The 19,111-nt window shown below is 45.2% G+C and overlaps 1 protein-coding gene across 1 annotated transcript in view; it reads right to left on the reverse strand.

The window, feature by feature from the left end:
• Positions 1-19,111, reverse strand: part of ALG9 (ALG9 alpha-1,2-mannosyltransferase) — a 640,871-nt gene that overhangs the window by 289,483 nt on the left and 332,277 nt on the right. Inside the window, exon 13 of the mRNA XM_085645802.1 lies at positions 2,547-2,676. Within this exon, the coding sequence (XP_085501928.1) occupies positions 2,547-2,676 (130 nt within the window). The remainder of the gene's footprint in view (positions 1-2,546; positions 2,677-19,111) is intronic.

Consider the following 19,111-nt stretch of genomic DNA (forward strand, 5'->3'; position numbering starts at 1 on the left):
GGTAGCTAGGAACTTTTTCATTTCGCATCAATAAGGTTTTCTGTTTACTATTGAGAAATGTTTTTACGATTTCTTTTTTTTAAACAATATCATTTTTTGCGGTAAACAAGGGTTTACATTATGTGCATAGAAATACAGCAGTTTCCACAACCATTAGACACTTTAGCATCCTTGAATCATTGACACTGAAAACCATATAATCACAGTCCGTTAACACATTACAATGGATATAGCCTGTATATACTTAGGAGGGGAGACAACATCAGTCAACAAGCTGCTTTTTCAGATTTTTTTTTTTCAAAAATGGAGTGGAAAAATATTTGAAATTTGGTAAACTGGCCTAGTGATAGACTGCAGTTCTAATGGCAGCACTTTGAGTGCTTGTATGTTTAATCTTACTACTATATATTATCTAACTGGCATATGCATAAATATATTGACGAAGTGCTTTAGGCTCCGGCACGGGACTGGGACTAAATTCTAATGTTGATGCCTTCAATGAAGATCCTATAATATAGGGCATTAACAAGCTAACCACGGGAAGGCCGGCCCAGGGAAGCAAAACCCTTTTCTACCTCAGAAGTGAACGCCATCCCTTGATGTTCTGGAAAGGAGCTGATAATTCCCAGAGGTGAATGGGACTACACACCAACAGAAAGCAGGCTGCAGATAGGAAGGAAAGCTGCTCTCAATTCCCATTCCAGCAATTTCTGCCAAAGACTTGTACAGTGAGGCCACCCATATGTATCTTTCAGATAGATATTGATCAGCTACCCGTCTACTCAAATGCTGCTTTGCGATAATTGATTTGTTTAGAAGAAATACCATTTCAGTCAGAAACGTTTTATATACCATGTATTAGGCAAATAACAGCTAAAGTATGCAGTAATTGCAGGAGGTGTATGGATATGACCGGAGAAGACAAACATATCTAGGACAAATACAATTCTAAGCAAAACAACAAAAAAGGCAGACTTGAAACACATTTAAAGCAGAGTGTGGCAGTGGTCACTCAAGCCTTTTCGATTGCAATAAATGTCCTTTCAATGCTATTCTGAAGTCTCTGAGAGATCGTGTCGCACAAATGTCTGGTGGTAGGGAATTCCGCTGCAATTGGCAAAGTAGGAAGAATCGAAAATTCGAAGCGGCACAAAATGGATTCGATGAGACTAGGTGGGTTGTTTCTTTTTGTTAGGTTTCGACTGCAAGAGGTTTGTCTATTAGTTATTAGGGTACAACTTTCCAGGTACACTAAAACACATTTTCTGTTGTTTAAAAGTTTGAGGAAAATTGATTTAAATGTAACCCCCAAACAAATTCTGTGGTTTTGTGGACTGTAACAGCCATTTTAAAATGTTAAATAAAATAATGACAAAACTGGCAATTTTATAAGTTTGGGATAGCATGGGAAGTCCATAGCATAAAAGACTGATCTTCAGTGAACACTTAAAAGGCACACCCATTTCTGAAAGAACTGACTTGTGGTCATGTTTTTCAGGTGTGCGGGTGCCACTGTATTGTCATATTGAAACGTGTCAGTCACGCTGACCTGAATTATTGTAGTCCTGTAAGACTTCACAAACACTGTATCATTTTACAGGTCAAAAAACGGTAAAGTGTTCATGGGCCGTCCCCTAACCAGAAAATTCTGAATTAAAATGTATATTCACATATTTGAAACGCACATTGCCAAATATCTCTTGCTACGTGTAGATTACATGAGGAATAAGGAGGCATCCAAGACTCATAGCTTGTTGTATTGTTCTGCTCCATCACAAGATCCTCTTTGCCATTCGTGAGAAGGTATAAGAGCATCTTCTTTGTATATAACACTGTCATTTTAAAGTCTTCACCAAGGCTTTGCTGTAAGGGCATTTGGTACAGAACAAGGATTCTCCAGGGAGAGAATTTTGAAGCTATTGAGATGCAGGTTTCAGTAGCAGTAGCTAAAGCTGAGTAAGCCCACATACCAGTGCTGAATTGGTTAAAAAACTAAAATAAATAAATATATTAAGTGTAAGTCCCAACTTTTTTTCGCCCGGACTTCCGAAGGCCAGGGTTGCGGAATACCAAAGCTGCCTAATTTTGGGTCTATCTCATGCTTCTTCTTCCACCATTCTACACTTCTAGACTTTAACTCACTCCTGGAAGTTCCTTTTGATCCAAGGTTTCTCTCTTTGACGCTGTTTGTTAATGTTTCTCTTGCTCCTTTTTCCCCACTTGACTGCCTTTCTCTCTCTTGCTCTAAGTACGATGATGGAAAACTAGCCCAAGTACCAAAAACCACCACCTGCACAGATTAAGCACTGTCCTTAACAGGTAGGTCAAAAGCTAATGCTTTCCTAAATTTGGAAAGATCGGCATCCCTATGTAAAGGAATAGGTAAATTTGTCCAATATTAAGCAGTCTCAACAGTAAAGCATCTCACGCCTTACAAAAGTAACTTGTAAAAGAAAACTACGCTGGATAGTCTTTAGCTTGGCCTCAAACTCAGCAAGGAGGGGTTTTTGTCTCTAAAGGGTTTGAGCACCAAGTAAAGTACTTACATATCTCGACGACTCTTCTCGGTTTTGGTCATTCATGTCAGTGGGTGCAATCCGCGTTGCCATTGGGCCCTCGGTGTATGGCTTAGGGAGCTGACCTCTAAACTCCGACTGAATAAAATGGAGTTCCCAACTACAAGTAAAAAGAGATCTCTTGTAAAAAAACAAAAACCTTATATTTATAATAACATACTCATTCTTGTTTGTCGTGTCACAGTATCTCAAACTGGTAAACAATAGAAAGATGATGAACTTTATAGAGGCGTTTTTCGCATTATTATAGATTTGCCATATTTACGACACAATCCAATACCTACTAAATAATTTGCTTATTTTAATAAAAATAAATGTTTCTAGTTGGAACGGATAAAAAGTTCTAAAACACTACAAGATGTGTTGCAAGGCAGTGGCAGGCTCTTTGCTAACCTTAACAAATTAACTTTCAGTTGCTGATTGCTACATTTAGATATAAAACTAATATTAATGAGAGGAAACCTTCACCCACACAGTATTCATATTTGTAAAAATGTCAAAATTATAAAGTAATATTGCCACAAAATGTGCTGCCTTTTCTTGCTGAATAATTTAACCATCCTTGCCGCATAGTTTAGTACCTACCATATAACATAATTCCAGTGTTGCTGTTTGTACATCCAGTGACCCCATGTACATTTTTAATAAATAATTGCTTCTAATATAGTTGATGACAAGGAACCCTCAATTAGGAAGGAGATGTCAATCCGAATTTAATCAAAAATCCTGCCAAAAGACATTATACATTTTGGAAACGTAAAGTACTGTAGGCCAGGGAATTTGTGTATGGAAACAGGTTTATGAACAAGAATGCCTAATTGTTTCTGTATCTATTCACACGCAAAGAAGTGATCTATATAAATTGCATAATGATTCATCTTATGCACAGTCTTTCTCCTCTATGAAAGATTCTTCCTCAATATAGACATATTTTGTGATGCTGTCTTGAAATACGTAGAGGAGAAACAAAAACATGCGTAGACTAATTTGGACAATTGCAGGAACCACAGCCATAAAGCAGTTTGTATAAACTATTGATCAATAATACATGTTTTCAAAGATTATGAGATGGAAGTAATATGTATATATGTAAATACATTGGAATATAAAACGGTCATATATCATACAGTGTACAAAAATCGATGATGACAAAAAGCTAGCATCTAATGACAAAACTCAAGACACTGCAACACTTGGTCCAAATTATCCCCAATAGACCATACACACAATGACAAAACACACCAAAGCACAATCACTATTAACTTAAAATGCATACATAGCCAATCGTGTAAAAGTGACAAAAGATACAAATCTAATCATATTACACATTCATGCAGACTTCTCAAGTTTCATACATCAACACCTTATTTAGGGAAAGCAGAACCGCAGGTGTCCTTAAATCAAATGCAGAGACTGGGAAGTAGGTATATGTCTGCATCAAGATACAATAGTAGACACAACAGGACCAAGTACGACCAGCATGTTTCTTTCATGGAACTATGCATCTCCTGTAAATTCAAGGTTTTTCATTGCACATACAACCCTGACACTTAATTGAAATATATTGGGGTGGGAAGGCATCCTGTTTTGATACTGGTCTGTTTGTGAAAATGGTATACTGATTTTCTTTTATTGGCCGTGGAATCACGCTCATCTAACATGCACAGAAGCCTAAGGTGGATCCTTTGGTAGTGTGAGGTACAGAGCCTGTTCTGTTGGCTGGAGGGGCCCACCAAGCATATCCTCATGGTGGGCCTGGGGTGAGACACTTCAGGCAGTGGTGGCAGCGTTGGAAGTTTTGTTAATTCGAACTCTGACCAGACCTTTCGCACTGTGTTGGGGACAGGAAAGTCTACCGACTTCTCTCATGTAAAGTTCCACTGTTATGTGAACCCAAGATACTTGCAGTGATATTCCATGTGTGTGTCAGCAGCATGCATGTGTAGTGAGTGTGGAGCACACAAGCGATAGGACTCAGTGTGTTGAGAAAGTCTGAGTGGAATCCATTTTGAATGGTCCCGGGTTACTTATGCAACAAGATGGAGGTGGATACTGCTTCCCTCGACAGTGTAAGTGCATTGACCTAAATGCTGTGGCTGGAGGGTAGTGACCTATACAGGTGAAGTAAAAGAGGATGCAGACAAGGCTACTGTAGGAAAACGGATTATTATTTGGGGTGGGGGCCTGCTCACCTCAAGGAATAATCACGTCTTGTCAGGGTGAAACCTTAAAGTCACTAAATTAACTCGAGCTCAACCCCTCTCTTAGCTGTGGCATAATGCAGACAGGCCCTAATTCAGGGCAATGTATAAAGTAGTGAAAGTCAAAACATTAAGCAATAAAGAACAAGTTACTTACCTTCGGTAATGATGTATCTGTAAGAAACATTAGTTAGTTAGATTCCTCACCTTAGAATATCCCCAGGCGTCAGGCTGGATCCGGAAAGATTTTTGTAGCAATACCCCTTGCGCGTCGCTAGGCGTCGTCTGCGGCTCCGCGTCCGTCGTTGGTGTCGTGCGCTGGAATGACGTCGTCGGAGTACTTGGAAGCCGCCCTCGCGCGCTGACGTCAGTTCTTGTACATAGCTTTCCGCCTCAGGAATGCAGAGCCATGCAAGAGACCGACACTGGTGCCAAAAAGTCTAGGGCCCTGAACAGGATGACCTTAACCCTAGATATCGGGGAGGATGGGTGGGTCGGTGAGGAATCTAACTAACTAATGTTTCTTACAGATACATCGTTACCGAAGGTTAGTAACTTGTTCATCTGAAAGAAACACGTTAGTTAGATTCCTCACCTTAGAATAGATACCCCAGCAATACCAACCCCGGTGGAGGGTCTGAGAACCAAGATCACACCAGAAAGTCCTGGAGAACAGAATGGCCAAAGAAGCCATCTCTCCGGACTTGGCTGGCCAGGCAATAGTGCTTGGCGAACGTGTGCAGTGAGGCCCACGTCGCCGCCTGACAGATGTCCTGCAAGGGAACTCCCCGTCCCAGGGCAGAAGTCGCCGCTGTAGCCCGAGTGGAATGGGCTCTCAGCCCAACAGGAGGGTCCTTTTTCGCCAAGGAGTAACAAGCCTTTATACACAAAACGACCCACCGTGAGATGGTCCGCTTGTGTACAGCCCTCCCTTTCTTAGCACCTACGTATCCAACAAAAATTTGGTCGTCCACCCGGAATTGTCTGGTGAGGTCCAAATAAAAGGACAGCGCCCGTTTTGGGTCCAAGACGGTGGAGCCTCTCTTCCTCTTTCGAAGGATGCGGAGGCGGAAAGAAGGTGGGCAATGTAACAGATTGCCCGATGTGAAAGGGGGTCACCACTTTTGGAAGAAAAGAAGGACGAGTCCGGAGGACAACCTTGTCCGGATGAACAGAAAGAAAGGGAGGCTTAGATGACAGAGCCTGGAGCTCACTCACCCGTCTAGCCGAGGTGATAGCTACCATGAAAGCAGTCTTAAGAGTCAGAAGACGAAGGGGACAATTGTGAAGAGGCTCAAAGGGAGCGCACATCAGAAAGGTCAAGACAAGATTCAAATCCCACTGAAACATTACGAAGGGGACAGGAGGAAACATGTGAGTAATGCCCTTAAGAAAACGCGAAACAACAGGGGACTTGAAAAGAGAAGGCTGATCAGGAAGCCGTAAGAAAGCAGAGAGTGCAGAAAGATAACCTTTCAAGGTGCCCAGAGCAGAGCCCTGCTGGGCCAAAGAAAGAAGAAAGAGTAGAACCTCAGAAAGAGGGGCAGAAAGGGGATCCACAGCCTTTGCTGTGCACCATGCCACAAATTTGTTCCACCTGCAGGCGTATACCGATTTTGTGGAGTGACGCCTGGCTGCCAGAATGACGTCACAGACTTCAGGAGGCAAGTCAAATGGCATCAACTGTCGCCGTTCAATCTCCATGCATGGAGGTGGAGGCTGGACAGGTTCGGGTGGAGGACCATCCCCTGCTGCTGCGACAGAAGGTCCTCCTGAAGAGGCAGTCGTACCGGAGGATCGATTGACATACTGAGTAGCTCGGGATACCAGTACCTTCGTGCCCAATCCGGAGCCACTAAGATGACTTGGGCCCGGTCGCGCCTGATCTTCAGCACTCTGGGCAGAAGTGGTATAGGCGGAAAGGCGTACAACAGACCGCAACTCCACTCGCGACGAAAAGCGTCTCCGAGCGAGTGCCGCCTTGGAAATTCCAACCCGCAGAACTGCTGACATTGCGCGTTCTCTTCGGTGGCGAATAGATCTAACCAAGGCTCTCCCCACTGCAGAAAGAGACCTTGCGCCACGTCCGAGTTCAGACGCCATTCGTGATCCATCATGCACCGGCGGCTGAGTTCGTCTGCTCTGGCGTTCAGAGAGCCCGCCAGATGTTGAACCACCAGGATGATGCCCTGGTGTTCCAGCCATGTCCAGAGGCGCAGAGCCAGGACCCTCATGGCCGAGAGGAAAGCACTGACCTCCGCCGGAGTCGCATCAGTATGGGGACGGACGCGGCTCCTGCGGCTCCAACGGAGCCGCGGGGGTGGGATCACCCGGACCCTCAGCCGAGTCGCGCGACCGGCGAGGGGAGTCCGAAGAGCGGTGTCGCTTCTTGGACTTCTTTGATCGCTTTGACTTACCTGAAGACTTCGAGCCCGACGAGCGATGACGGTGGCTGCGGCTCCGTGACCGGTCCTTGGACCTCTTCCTGGACCGGGACAGTGAGCGGCGTGGAGCAGAGTGCCGAAGCTCGAGAAGCTTACGGGACCGCTCCCGCCTAGCCTTCGAGTTCAAGGCCTGACAATCGGGGCACGACTCCGCGTCGTGGTCGGCCCCCAGGCAGTAAAGGCACCGGCGATGGTGGTCCGTCACCGACATCAGTTGATGACAGGAGTCACAGGCTATAAAACCCAGGCATCCTACCGGCACTAGAGTCGAGTCGACAGAAGACCAAAAAGAGTCAAAAACGTTTAGCCAAAAATTGACTAAGGGGTAAGCTCTTCCCGGATCGGCGCTGTCTGGCGCGGAAAAAAGAAGAACTGACGTCAGCGCGCGAGGGCGGCGTCTACGTACTCAGACGACGTCATTCCGGCGCACGACGCCAACGACGGACGCGGAGCCGCAGACGACGCCTAGCGACGCGCAAGGGGTATTGCTACAAAAATCTTTCCGGATCCAGCCTGACGCCTGGGGATATTCTAAGGTGAGGAATCTAACTAACGTGTTTCTTTCAGATAATGAGAATTAGGAAATTAGAGTAATATTTAATAAACAACATTTCACAAAACAACAAAAATCCAATAAGTGGAACCAGAGATATGATTTTTTAACGTTTTAAGTAGAAATAGGGCCAGAAACACAAAGTATCAATGGATGCGGGAAATAGGCAGGATTTGAGGCTTTGAGGCCGCCGCAACAGCGCCCTGGTCAGATACAAGTGTATTGGTCCTGCTGAAAAGTATGGAAGTCCAAGTTTGAACATTTCTAAGACTTTATTCAAAAAGGGACTTCGAAACTGGAGCTGATGCATAAACAAGTCAACAATATCTGAGGAGAGTGACAGCTCATGATCACGTCAATGGTGTGGGAAAAAAGGAATGGACATTAGCACACCGACGGGGGTGCTTTACAGCTTTTGTGAAGTCACAGAGACGCTGCCATAGTAGAGTCATTACCCCCTACTGGTGTGCAGCAATATTGAAGAGCTTCCGGATCCAGACTGGTGTCTGGGACATTCAAAAGGTGAGGAATCTGTAGGTATAAGTATCCATAAGAATTTCCTTTTCAGAACAATACCTCAGAAGTTCCTGATGCAAGCAAACGACTTGAGCATGAGTGCTGACATGTGCTGACATGCTTGATAATGGCAAGACTGATCCTTATCTCATCCTTTTATCTTGTGGAGTTTCAAACTTGGTGCTATGTGACTACAACACAATTTGAAACCCGCGAGGTACTTTTCTAATAGCGAGTCATTCACAATTTGACATTCCGCTACACATGATTGAGTTAGTACAGTTAGGGACACAGTATAAAACGTAAGCAGATCGTACCCATCTAAATTAGGGTTAGCGTTTGTAGGAGTAAGCAATAGAGAGAGATTGATCCTAGTTGCACTTAGGAATGTTACCAGCTTAGTGCCTTTGCATTACAGTGGAAAGAAATGTGCCAATGATGCTGTTAGAGTGAATCCAGCTCAGTATCACGAGGTGTAATTTTGACTCATTGAGGTACTCCTTTCTCAATTTTTCTTTTTTTTTAGTTATGCTCTTGTAGACACGATTAGGTCTCCATTCGTTTTTCTAAAAGTAGACTGGGTCATTAAACAGATAAAAGGACTCCTTGGCTTTTACCCATTGTGCATATCAATACTATTTTTGTGAATAGATATTGATATGCGGCACAATAAGCCTTGGTAAATAGTTCTTACCTCCTGTTTGTTCGTAAAAAAGCCAATTTTAATTTACTCTTTGCGTGGTCTACTGGATACACAATTATAAAGTAAATACCGGTAGCCCAAAGCACGTAAATTATTAAACAATGCTCATACTTTGAATTGATAGATAGCTGGAGAACAATGCATGGGAGGGAATATATGTTCTCTTATTTATATCAATCGTACACATGAATACACGTATCTCACTTAGAAGACGCAGACATCAAATCATCAAATCTATGGCAGTATCATGCATGTATTATTTATAATATCTCTATCTTTGGGCTCAACCAGACTAGAAAGGAGAACTTTGAAATTGAATGGCAAACTATTCGAAGACCCAGAAGCTGTAACTACAATTAAGAACATTAGACTCTTTAAGAGAGAAAACACCCAATCGCGCTTTTATCCTCAGAGTTTGTGGAATGCTTTCACCACAAAAATCTGTGGTACGATGATCAATAATGGCCAGTAAAACCAAGCCCATAGATTGCATCAACATAACTGTGATGGGTTGAATGCTTGCGTTAATTTTAGCCACTGGTAATTACTCGGGCTGTATCCCAGTCCATCATTACTTTCATCACCATAACACCTTAGATTAGACTCAGCTATTCGCAAATCACGCTTGGTCCTGCTCATTCCTAACTGTCAAGCCAGGACCATTCTGAACTGAACACAAGCAACCCAAAACTGGGTTCACTTAGGTTAACTGATTCCCTCGTTGTGACCCATAGGGGGGCTTGCCAGGCCAAGAACTCCATCACTGCTACTTCACATCAATAGCTAAGACTGGCCATTACTCAGGCCTATCTTAGGCCTCTCTTAGCTTAGTCATAGGCAATGGCTCTCGATTAAGTGGCTCTCGATTCATTGCATGGTGTCCTCCTGGGCAGAGGTAAATGGGAGTCCCATACATTACATTTTGTAGGGCTGACACTTTTGCTTCTCCCCGCACATTTGCATCTTATTATAAACTGTAGGTTTGGGGTTTCTGGCTGCATCGTTTGATGCTTTTGTCTGCACAAGCATGGGTTTCTTCATCCCACTTACTCTAATCTGGGTCTTGTCATATCTGGATGCCTGCGATCGTGTTACAAGCTTGGTACATTTATACATATGTAAGGACTGGGACTAGGAAGATAGACATGTCCTGATTACTTACCACTACGTTTCATTACTACAAGTCTTATTCTTCCATGTCAGTATACTTTTTCCATCCTCTCTTTCTCCCTCTCCATGTGTACCTTCTGGGACCCTTCACCAGTTGTCAGAGTACTTGATAGGTATCTGTAGGAAAGTGGGCTACTGGCTGAGGGAGGGGTCAAACACTACTCAAGCAGCAACCACAATTTATGTCAGGGTGAAGTCATGTGCAAACTCTAAATTAACCTGTGCTTAACCCTCTGGTAGCTTGGCACACAGTAGTCAGGCAAACATAGAGGCAATGCGTAAAGTATTTATGCAGCACTTCAGACAGTAGTAAAGTGTAAACATAACACAAGGAAAATCCCATAACAATTTAGAAAAATAGAGTAAAAATGAATAACTTATTTGAGACCAAAACAACAAAAATCCAATCAGTACAATTGGCGGAATAAGCCTCCTTATTATGTATGCCTTCATTCTGCATGCAATTACAACGCGGTCGATACAACAACGGCGTTGCAACAACGCATACCATTACCCCGCAAGTCGTAACAGCAACTTGCGGAGGGAGGCGCTGGATATTGGAATAGTATAATTTACTATCCAACTCCAGTCTGTGCGGACAGTAGGGAAGGTGTTGCATTTCAAATCCAACACCTTCTTCCCCTCCGCAAGTCGTTGTTACGACTTGCGGGGTAATGGTATGCGTTGTTACAACGCAGTTGTTGTAATGACCATGTTGTAATTGCATGCGGGGTGACGTATTTGTTGTTAGGGCTGTTTACCCAACCGGAGATATGCAAGACTGAGTGAAAGACACAAGTTCAGGCCGACCGTGACGGAGCAAAGACTGATTCAAGGACCAGGTTAGTCCTGCTGAAAGGGTTACCTTCTAAAGTCCCACGCAAAGAGTTTGTTTGCGGTGGAAGGGACCACAAGGAATAGGGAGAGCATCGCGGATGGTCATCACTGTAGCGTGAAGAGCAGGCTGGACGTCGTGGGCGGTCATCGTTGTAGCGCAAAGATCCAGCCAGAAGTTGGGGTGGTCGCTGCTTGAGATTCACGTTGGCGGTCACCGCGGACTGTGGATGCAGCAGCGCGAAGTGCAGATCTCACATATCCGGTCGGAGCTGGGGGTTGCTGTATTGCGAAGAGTCAGGTTCAGAGGAGTTTTGCGTTGGCGACCGGTGGGGTCAGCAAGATTTTAGCAAAAGCAGACCTGTTCACAGTCGCAAAGAGCCCACAACATCAGAATTTCTCCTTTTCTTTAAGGGGGAGGTTAACTGATACAACACCAAGGGCCCAGGACCTGAGGAGCACCTCTTGGGGATCAGGAACTCACTCCAGCAGAGGCTGACAGGACTCAGTCAGGTCGAGGCAGTAGGTCAGCTGAGCAGATGGAGGGAATCCGATGGAGTTAGTTATGTCCTTGTAGCTCAGAACAGATCAGTCAAGTGACCTTTGGAGTCACTTCAGCCTGAGACGAAGGGTTCAGGTCCAATCTCCCTTCTCAGCAAGCATGGCTGCAGAGTAGCAATCCTTCTGGTAGCAGAACGGTACAACAGTCCTTCTTCTGTAGTATCCACAGGTCCGGAGGTGTACTGAAGAGTTGGGTCTGAGGGTCCAATATTTATACTTGATGCCAGCTTTGAATTAGGAGAAAGTTATGGAGGTTTTCACTCCCAGAGATGTTTGGAATTTCCTGCCTCCCTGTCCTGGCCCTAGCTTGTATGGGGGCACAAAAGCCACATACGTGTCAAACCCTTTGTGTGCGAGCTGACGGAGAGCCTTTGTGATGTGAAAGTGTGGTAGGTGTAAGCTCAACCCCTCTATCATGTCAGAGATGGCCCATCCTGCTGACACCTATTCCCCCTTTGTCTCACTGTCTGAGAGAAAAACACAAAGACCAACTGCCAGCTACTCCTAGTCATGTGACCCAAGATCCAGACTGCAGGCACCAAATGATTGGGAAAGAAAATGGCAACTTTCTAAACGTGCTCTCCATGCCACTGGAGTCAAGCTATCCTGGCTGATGAGGGGTGAACCCCCGAAACCGGTCCTATGATGCTTGGTTCCAGTCCATGGAGGACCTGGCCTGGCAGTTCGGGCTGGACTGTTCCCATTGGGCACAGGGTCAAGACTGATTTGCATATGGCTGGGTACAAACTGGAATGGCATGGTGAGCAAAAAAACGATGGATTTAGGCCCAGATCTCTGTACTGGGGTGAATGTATGACATTGTTCTGAATTCTGTCCATCAATTGTTCTTTTTGCAACTTTCTAAACGTGGCATTTTCAGAATTGTGACTTAAAATCCGACTTTACCTTTAAAGAGGGTTTTAAATTACAATTCTTTAGAGACCAAACTCGACATTCCTATGTGTTCCCAATTCAAAGTTATCACTTATTAAATATAATGAAGTAACCCAATGTTATCCTTGCAGTAGTAATAAACAAATTGAAGAGTTTTTTACTACAAGGACATGTAAAAGTTAAACGTTTTAAATATACTGCCCCCTACCCTAGGGGGTGATTTATATGTATTACAAAGGAAGGGTTAGGCATGTACATGCAGTACTACTCAATTAAGGACCTACAAGGAAATTAAATATGCCAACTAGGTGTAAGCCAATTTTAACATGTTTAAAGGAAAGGACACAAGGACATTTGCACTGGTTATCAGTGGTAAAGTGCATAGAGTCCTAAAATCCAACCAAAATGGGTTCAGAAAACAGGAGGGCGAAGGCAAAGGGTTAGGGGATGACCCAGCGTAAAGGGCCACGTTCAACAGTATGGTGTGTGCTTTGTACTGTCTGGTGGCAGAAAGTGCCCTAGGTAGGGGACATTGTGGTGATGGTGATGAGGCCTCAATGTTACAGAGAGCAGGAAGGTTTACTAAGACTTCGTCCCATTTATAGGCGATACAAGAATACGTGTGTGGATAAGGACTTGCAAGTAACAAGGACATTTTGACTACTTTCAAGTGATCTTACTCAACTAATACAGCTGGGTATAATTATGACTTTGCATCACTGTGTAATATAATGAATAATTACAAAATTGTAGAGGTTATTTTGCTGTTGCTTAGGCAAATGTCAGTGCAGCAAACAAATTCAAATTCTGCTGCTGCTATCAGAAACATATTTAGTTTACTATAATTCTAAGAGTAAAAGGCAGACGATTTTGCATGCTAATTCAAGCTATATGATACACTGGTGTATACATATGCTCAACATTTGAGTTGTTATTGCATTTGGCACTCTATGTCACTTGGAAAGTGTGCATGGAGCTGCTAGAGAAGCTGTGGATCTGGATGAGTTCTGGAGCCTGACGGACCTGCTGAAAGAGGAGAGCAGAAGATACCCCTACAGGAAGTGACTACCCTGATGCTGTATCCAGCTGGAAGGGATAGCCTGGAAGTGCAGAACAGCATTGGAGCAATGCAAGAGGCAGTTCTCTTGTTAGAGTGAGTCTCCCTGCCTCCCCAATCGCTGCAAAATCACCATCAGCACTATGCACCCAAGAAAAAGTGATGCAGGAGCTGACAGTGCTGGAATGAGGCTCACTGCCTCCTGATAGCTGCTTAAAACATAACCAGTACATAGTGCCAACAGAGGAGAAGGAGAGAGGTTGACTACTTCGGAGGCCTCCCACGACTGTGCCTGACACCCAACATCCTGTGCAGACTCCACCAGTGAGCAGAGGATCATCAATGACTGAGAAATCAGTAGCACCAGAGGACTGATAGGCTCTCTGGAAACCTTTCGCCAAAACATGGCACAGGAAAGGGTTATTTAGACCCCAGGCAACAAGGATTTAGTCACTGTTTAAACATGAGACAGTAAACCTGATAAACTGTTCCCGAAAACCCACCTTTTCTGTGTGGCACCTCAGATTTTGCTGCTTTTGCAGGACACTATATTTTTGATTGATTTGGAACGCTATACCCCATCTAAACATAGCTGAATTTGCCTACTTCTAATTGGCAAATTTAACTTGCCCATAATTACCTAATATACAGTACAAAGTATACTCGGGCCTGGAAATTAAATGCCACTAGTGAACTGCAGCACCTATTGTTCCAGCCACAACACTAGCAGAGCAAACATGGTGTAGGAAGGTAGAATCCTTCTAGCATGGTTGCACCCACTTTTTGCTGGTGTCAGTATGTTTTTGACAAGTCTGGCTGGGATCCTGCTAATCAGGACCCCAGACACTGTGCTTCCTCCATAAATTTGACATGGTAAGTACTTTGGTACCTCCACAATTAGCTACTGGCGCACCCTTGTAATTTAATAGTATATGGCACTAAGGCACCCAGGGCATAGGTACACTAGAGGTCTCCCATAGGCTGCAGCATGGATTATGCTACCCATGAGAGACTACTCAAACTGTGATTACAGGCCTGCCATTGCAGTATATGTAAGCTAGTGCTAGCACCACTTACAACAGATATACGTTTCGTTATATCTGAGGTCACTACACTTGAAATCTATAATTCACCCCTAAGGCAGGCCTTCCAATCCTGAAGGTAGGGTGCTTGGTTAGAAGTGTAAGGGTGCCCCTGCATGAGCAGGACACTCCTACAAACCCTGGAATCGACTCTCCAGGCTTTGTAAGTGCGGTCAGCCATTTTAAAACATATAGTGGACATTAGTCATTACTAAATGTCTAATTATATAGTGACTGCACTGAACCTGGTCATGTTTGGTATCAATCATGTTGGAATAATACCCCAACACTGATTCCAGTGTTGGAAGTATGATCCCATGTACTGGGGGGGGCTCCCTTGGGGTACCCCACTGTACTGACAGTTACAGCCTTTCAGGGTCTGACAGCCAGCTGGTGCTGCTGCCGACTACAGCCACGATTCTGCTATCCTGCTGCTGAGCCAAGTTCAAGCAGGGGAAGGTAGAACAATAGGTTTCCTGTTGCAGGGAGGTGTGACCACCTCCCCAGACAGGACTTAGTGTATTGGGTTGGGGTGGGGCGCTTTGCAGCGCCACCAGACTGCTTTGAAGGGAACATTTAGTGCCCTTCTTGCATACTCCAGTTGGAACCAGTTCAGGGAACCCTTGGCTCCCGCTCTGGTGTGAAACTGGACAAAGGACATGGGAGTATCCTCCCCTCTGTCCAGCCCCACCTCTGGGAGGGACCCCGGACTCATTCCAACCCATTCCCTAGGTTACTTCAGGGCTTACCTGTGGGTGGCTCTTCAGATTCATCGTGAGACAAGATTCACACCTGAAACCACATTACTCTTCGACCGTCTGGACACCTGGACTTTGCCTGGAACTGAGACTGCATCAAGGAAGACTCCTGCAGCTCCTGATCTCGCTGTTCTGCAAATTTTCTGTGTCTGTGCTTCTTCCAATATCTTCAACAGACCTGTGGGCATCAAAGACACCTACAGTAATCTCCCTTGGAGTGAAGGGGTCACTCCCGTATATGTGAAGGCCCCGCAACGAAGCTGACCGGTCTACTGCTCCTGACGTCCCACGGACTTCGAAAGACTCAGCAACACAGATGGTGGTTCTGGAACACCCTCAAGGCCTGACCTGTCCTCTCTGCAACTTTGAGAGCAGTATCCCTCGTCGGGAACTGCTGGGACCAAACCCCCGTGCACTGCATCAACTTGCTGCTGCCCCGGCTTGTTAGCTCTGCACTCCAGAGATCTTCAGGCTACAAGAAGCTCCAGCATCTCTTCCTGCCAAGATCTTCGTCCACACCGCATCCTCTGCGCTGTGGGCCTCATCTTTGGTAAGCTGCTTGAGGTCCTCTAGTGAATACAGTGCCTTTGGCCAGTGTGTCCTCTCGAGGGTCTTTTCCTGCTTCAGTGGACTCCCCTGCTTGCTCGGACTCTGTTGCACTTGGTGAGTTTCTTGGACCTTTGTTGGTCCCAATGTTGCTCCTTCGTTGTTTTCCACTTATGTTGCGGCTGCCAAGGCTTGTTGGTGCTCCCGCCTCGACACCGACCCACTGGTTCTAGACTTCTATTGTGGGACAGCTCGTGCATGGCTCCTGGTCTTCCTCAGCGTTGCCTGGTCCTCACAGCTGCAACAAGAAGGTCACCGTCAACACTCCTGCATCCTCCGACATCAGTGGGCATTGCTCTTCCGTGCCTCCTTGCCATCTCCGAGGGGCACAGACTTTGTCCCCTCTGCTTGCAGGTTCTTCACTTCAAGAATCCACTGTTGGATTCCACCGGATTCTCGCATCTTCTTCACCAATGGCATCTTTACTGAAGTCCTCCATTGTGGTCTACGACTGTTTCCGATGTAACTTCACACCTAAGCACCTGGCTTCCATTGTGTAGGTATCCTTGTTCCTAGGGTATCCACGAGTGGGGTGACTCTCCAACCTTCTGGCTTTCACTGGGTTTCTTCAGGGTCCACTTGGAAGGGTCCTTCTTTTTCAAAAGTGCAACCGCGACTTTCCCATTAGCTTCTATCGAGTACGCGGCTGTGTTTCCACTCTGCACACAGCCTTCGTGGGCTTCCTGGGTACTTTTCTTGGGAGGCTCCCTGTGTACCCGGCTCTTCTGAGTCTCCTGGTCTATGTCCTGACTTCACTCACAGTTCGCATTCCACTTTCTTAGAATATGGTTTGGTCTTCCCTGGAGACCACTGTGTAATGTGCTTACTTACCTCTAGCAATTGAAGTATTGTTGTGTATTTGTGTTGATATCTCCTGCTAGGAGATATATCAATATGTTAGGGAGTGTTGTGTAATAAATAGACATACTTTTTATAATCTACACTATATGATTAGATCTGGTAAAACAAGCTTCTTACCACTCCTTCTGGACTAAGCCTGAAGACTGCTCTCCACAGAGAGCTTTCTAAGGTTGTCTAAGACCACTAAAATCACCATAAGGGTTGTCTGGATTAGGGCAAGGTGTACTAAAATAAGTGTGCACCATATACTAAGCCAGCCTACTACATATGGCTTCAGGATAGCATTGTAGCGTTACTGTAGAAATGTAAAAACAGTAATTTGACCCGTCAAAATAAATCCTTTTGACATATAAAAACCTTCCTTTTAAATATTAATAAGTCACCCCTAGGGGGTGTGGCTTGGCATCAGTCAAGATGGCCTCATAACTGACTAGTTCCATGTGGTCCCTCACTCATCTGCCTGAAATCCGACATTTATCCGCCCGCACAAGAAGTCTAAAACATTCCAGGATGACCCCTGTAACGAGGTGAGCCGAAAAGTTCAAGTGCGACCCGAGGAAAACTAACGGCCGCACTTGCAACGCTGAGGCCTATGCTGCTGAAAACCGGATGACTCTGGGTGGGCACAACAGCCGGGATCTGAGAACAACAGTTGGGAGCTGAGAACGCAGCAGAGGCCTGGAACAAACCGCGAGGCATCGGCAAGGGTCGCCACTGGAATACAGACTCCAGCATGGCGGGAGAAGATCATCGGGACCTCCACTCATCGCCCGGAAGTAGGCGTGAGCAGCGGAGAGGATGGGAGAAAGGGCGGCTCCCTCAGAACAGCGTGCAGCTCCGGAAAAGCAGAGCGGAGGAGGAGGCCCCGACCCGGTCCGAAAAGTGCCTGCCAAGGCTCGCACGCCGCAATAGCCATCGACCGGTAAGTCGAGCGCAGAGGAGCACTAAAGAGAGGCAGTAGGCTGTGAGAGCCTTGAGGAGGCAGAGATGGGGAAGGAAATCCAAGGCAGCAAGGAAGGAATCCACAGAAAGAAGATAGCAGGAACCAAGGGCCCGACCTGAACAGAAGCAAAACAGATATAAGCTGGCCAAAACAGGTAAGCAGGAGGAAGGGCCCTTAAAAGACTGAGTAACCGCAACATAGAGAAAGAAACAGCATACCACCTGTACTTCCAGGGAAGATCGGACTACGAGGTGCGGCAGAGGAAGTAGGCCAAGCCATACTGAGGTTACCCACCGAATAACTAGAGAGGAGAGGGAACGATCACCATGACCCAAGTGGCACCTAGAAGCGATTGAGCTTAATCCTAGTGGGGCAACAGGTGCCAGTGGAGGCAAGGAGGCACATACTGGGGGTGATGGGTGTAATCAACTGGCCCACTCACATCAAAACATGGCTGATGCTGGTGGCACGTGGGGCTAAAAGGAATATTGCGGGAAATTGGGGAAGCGCTGATCCTCCAAGGATTAAAGATTGGGGAAATTATCTAGACTGGTGGCAGAAAAGATGGTGTATCAGAGTAGAGGATTCCCAACAAAGTGGGGAAAGATTTGGTCAGCATGGGAGGCATATAGGGCAGAAACAGGGTGAAGTCCAAGGGGAGGAAGATACATACAAGGTAGCCCACGAGAAGAAAGATGACTTGTATGATTGAACTTGCTGGGTTAACTGTACTGCTATGTACAGACTGGCATTATCATGTGTCAAGAACATTGTAAAGGTGTACCAATATTTGTTTGAATAAAATGAAGTTTTAAAAATAAAAAATAAGTCACCCCTATGTAGGCCTTGTAGCCCAGAAGATAAGGTGCAGGGTATGTAAAAGCAGGACATGTAGAAATGTAATGTTAACATATTTAAACAGTGACTAACACCCAAAACCTACTTTCACTATAGTAAGGCTGGATGGCTGGAGAAACGGTGGAAACATTAATAAATACTAATACTGTATCTTGGGAATGGAATCAGCTAGAAAAATAATTAAACATATATTTTAATAGTTATTAAAATCAATTAAATTGTGAAGGTGGACATTTTGTCAATATTCAGGAAAAGTATCTTTTAGAAAGTTACTGTTTCCATGCCTGAAGTTACTGGAGGCTAATGTCCATTGGCTCTCCAGCTTCTTCCTGCCAGTGATTAGCCTTTGAAAAGATGTGAAAAAGATGTGAAATACCTAAGAGGCACAAACAATAGGTTGACCTGAATGGTAGAGAAGACTCTTGTGAGCTCCACAGAATATGTAGGGGAGGCGAATGTGGGAATCCTTTTGACAGCATTGTGTCAAGTCCGGC

This window comes from Triturus cristatus, chromosome 3_1 (assembly GCF_964204655.1).
Source record: "Triturus cristatus chromosome 3_1, aTriCri1.1, whole genome shotgun sequence".
Lineage (NCBI taxonomy): Eukaryota > Metazoa > Chordata > Amphibia > Caudata > Salamandridae > Triturus > Triturus cristatus.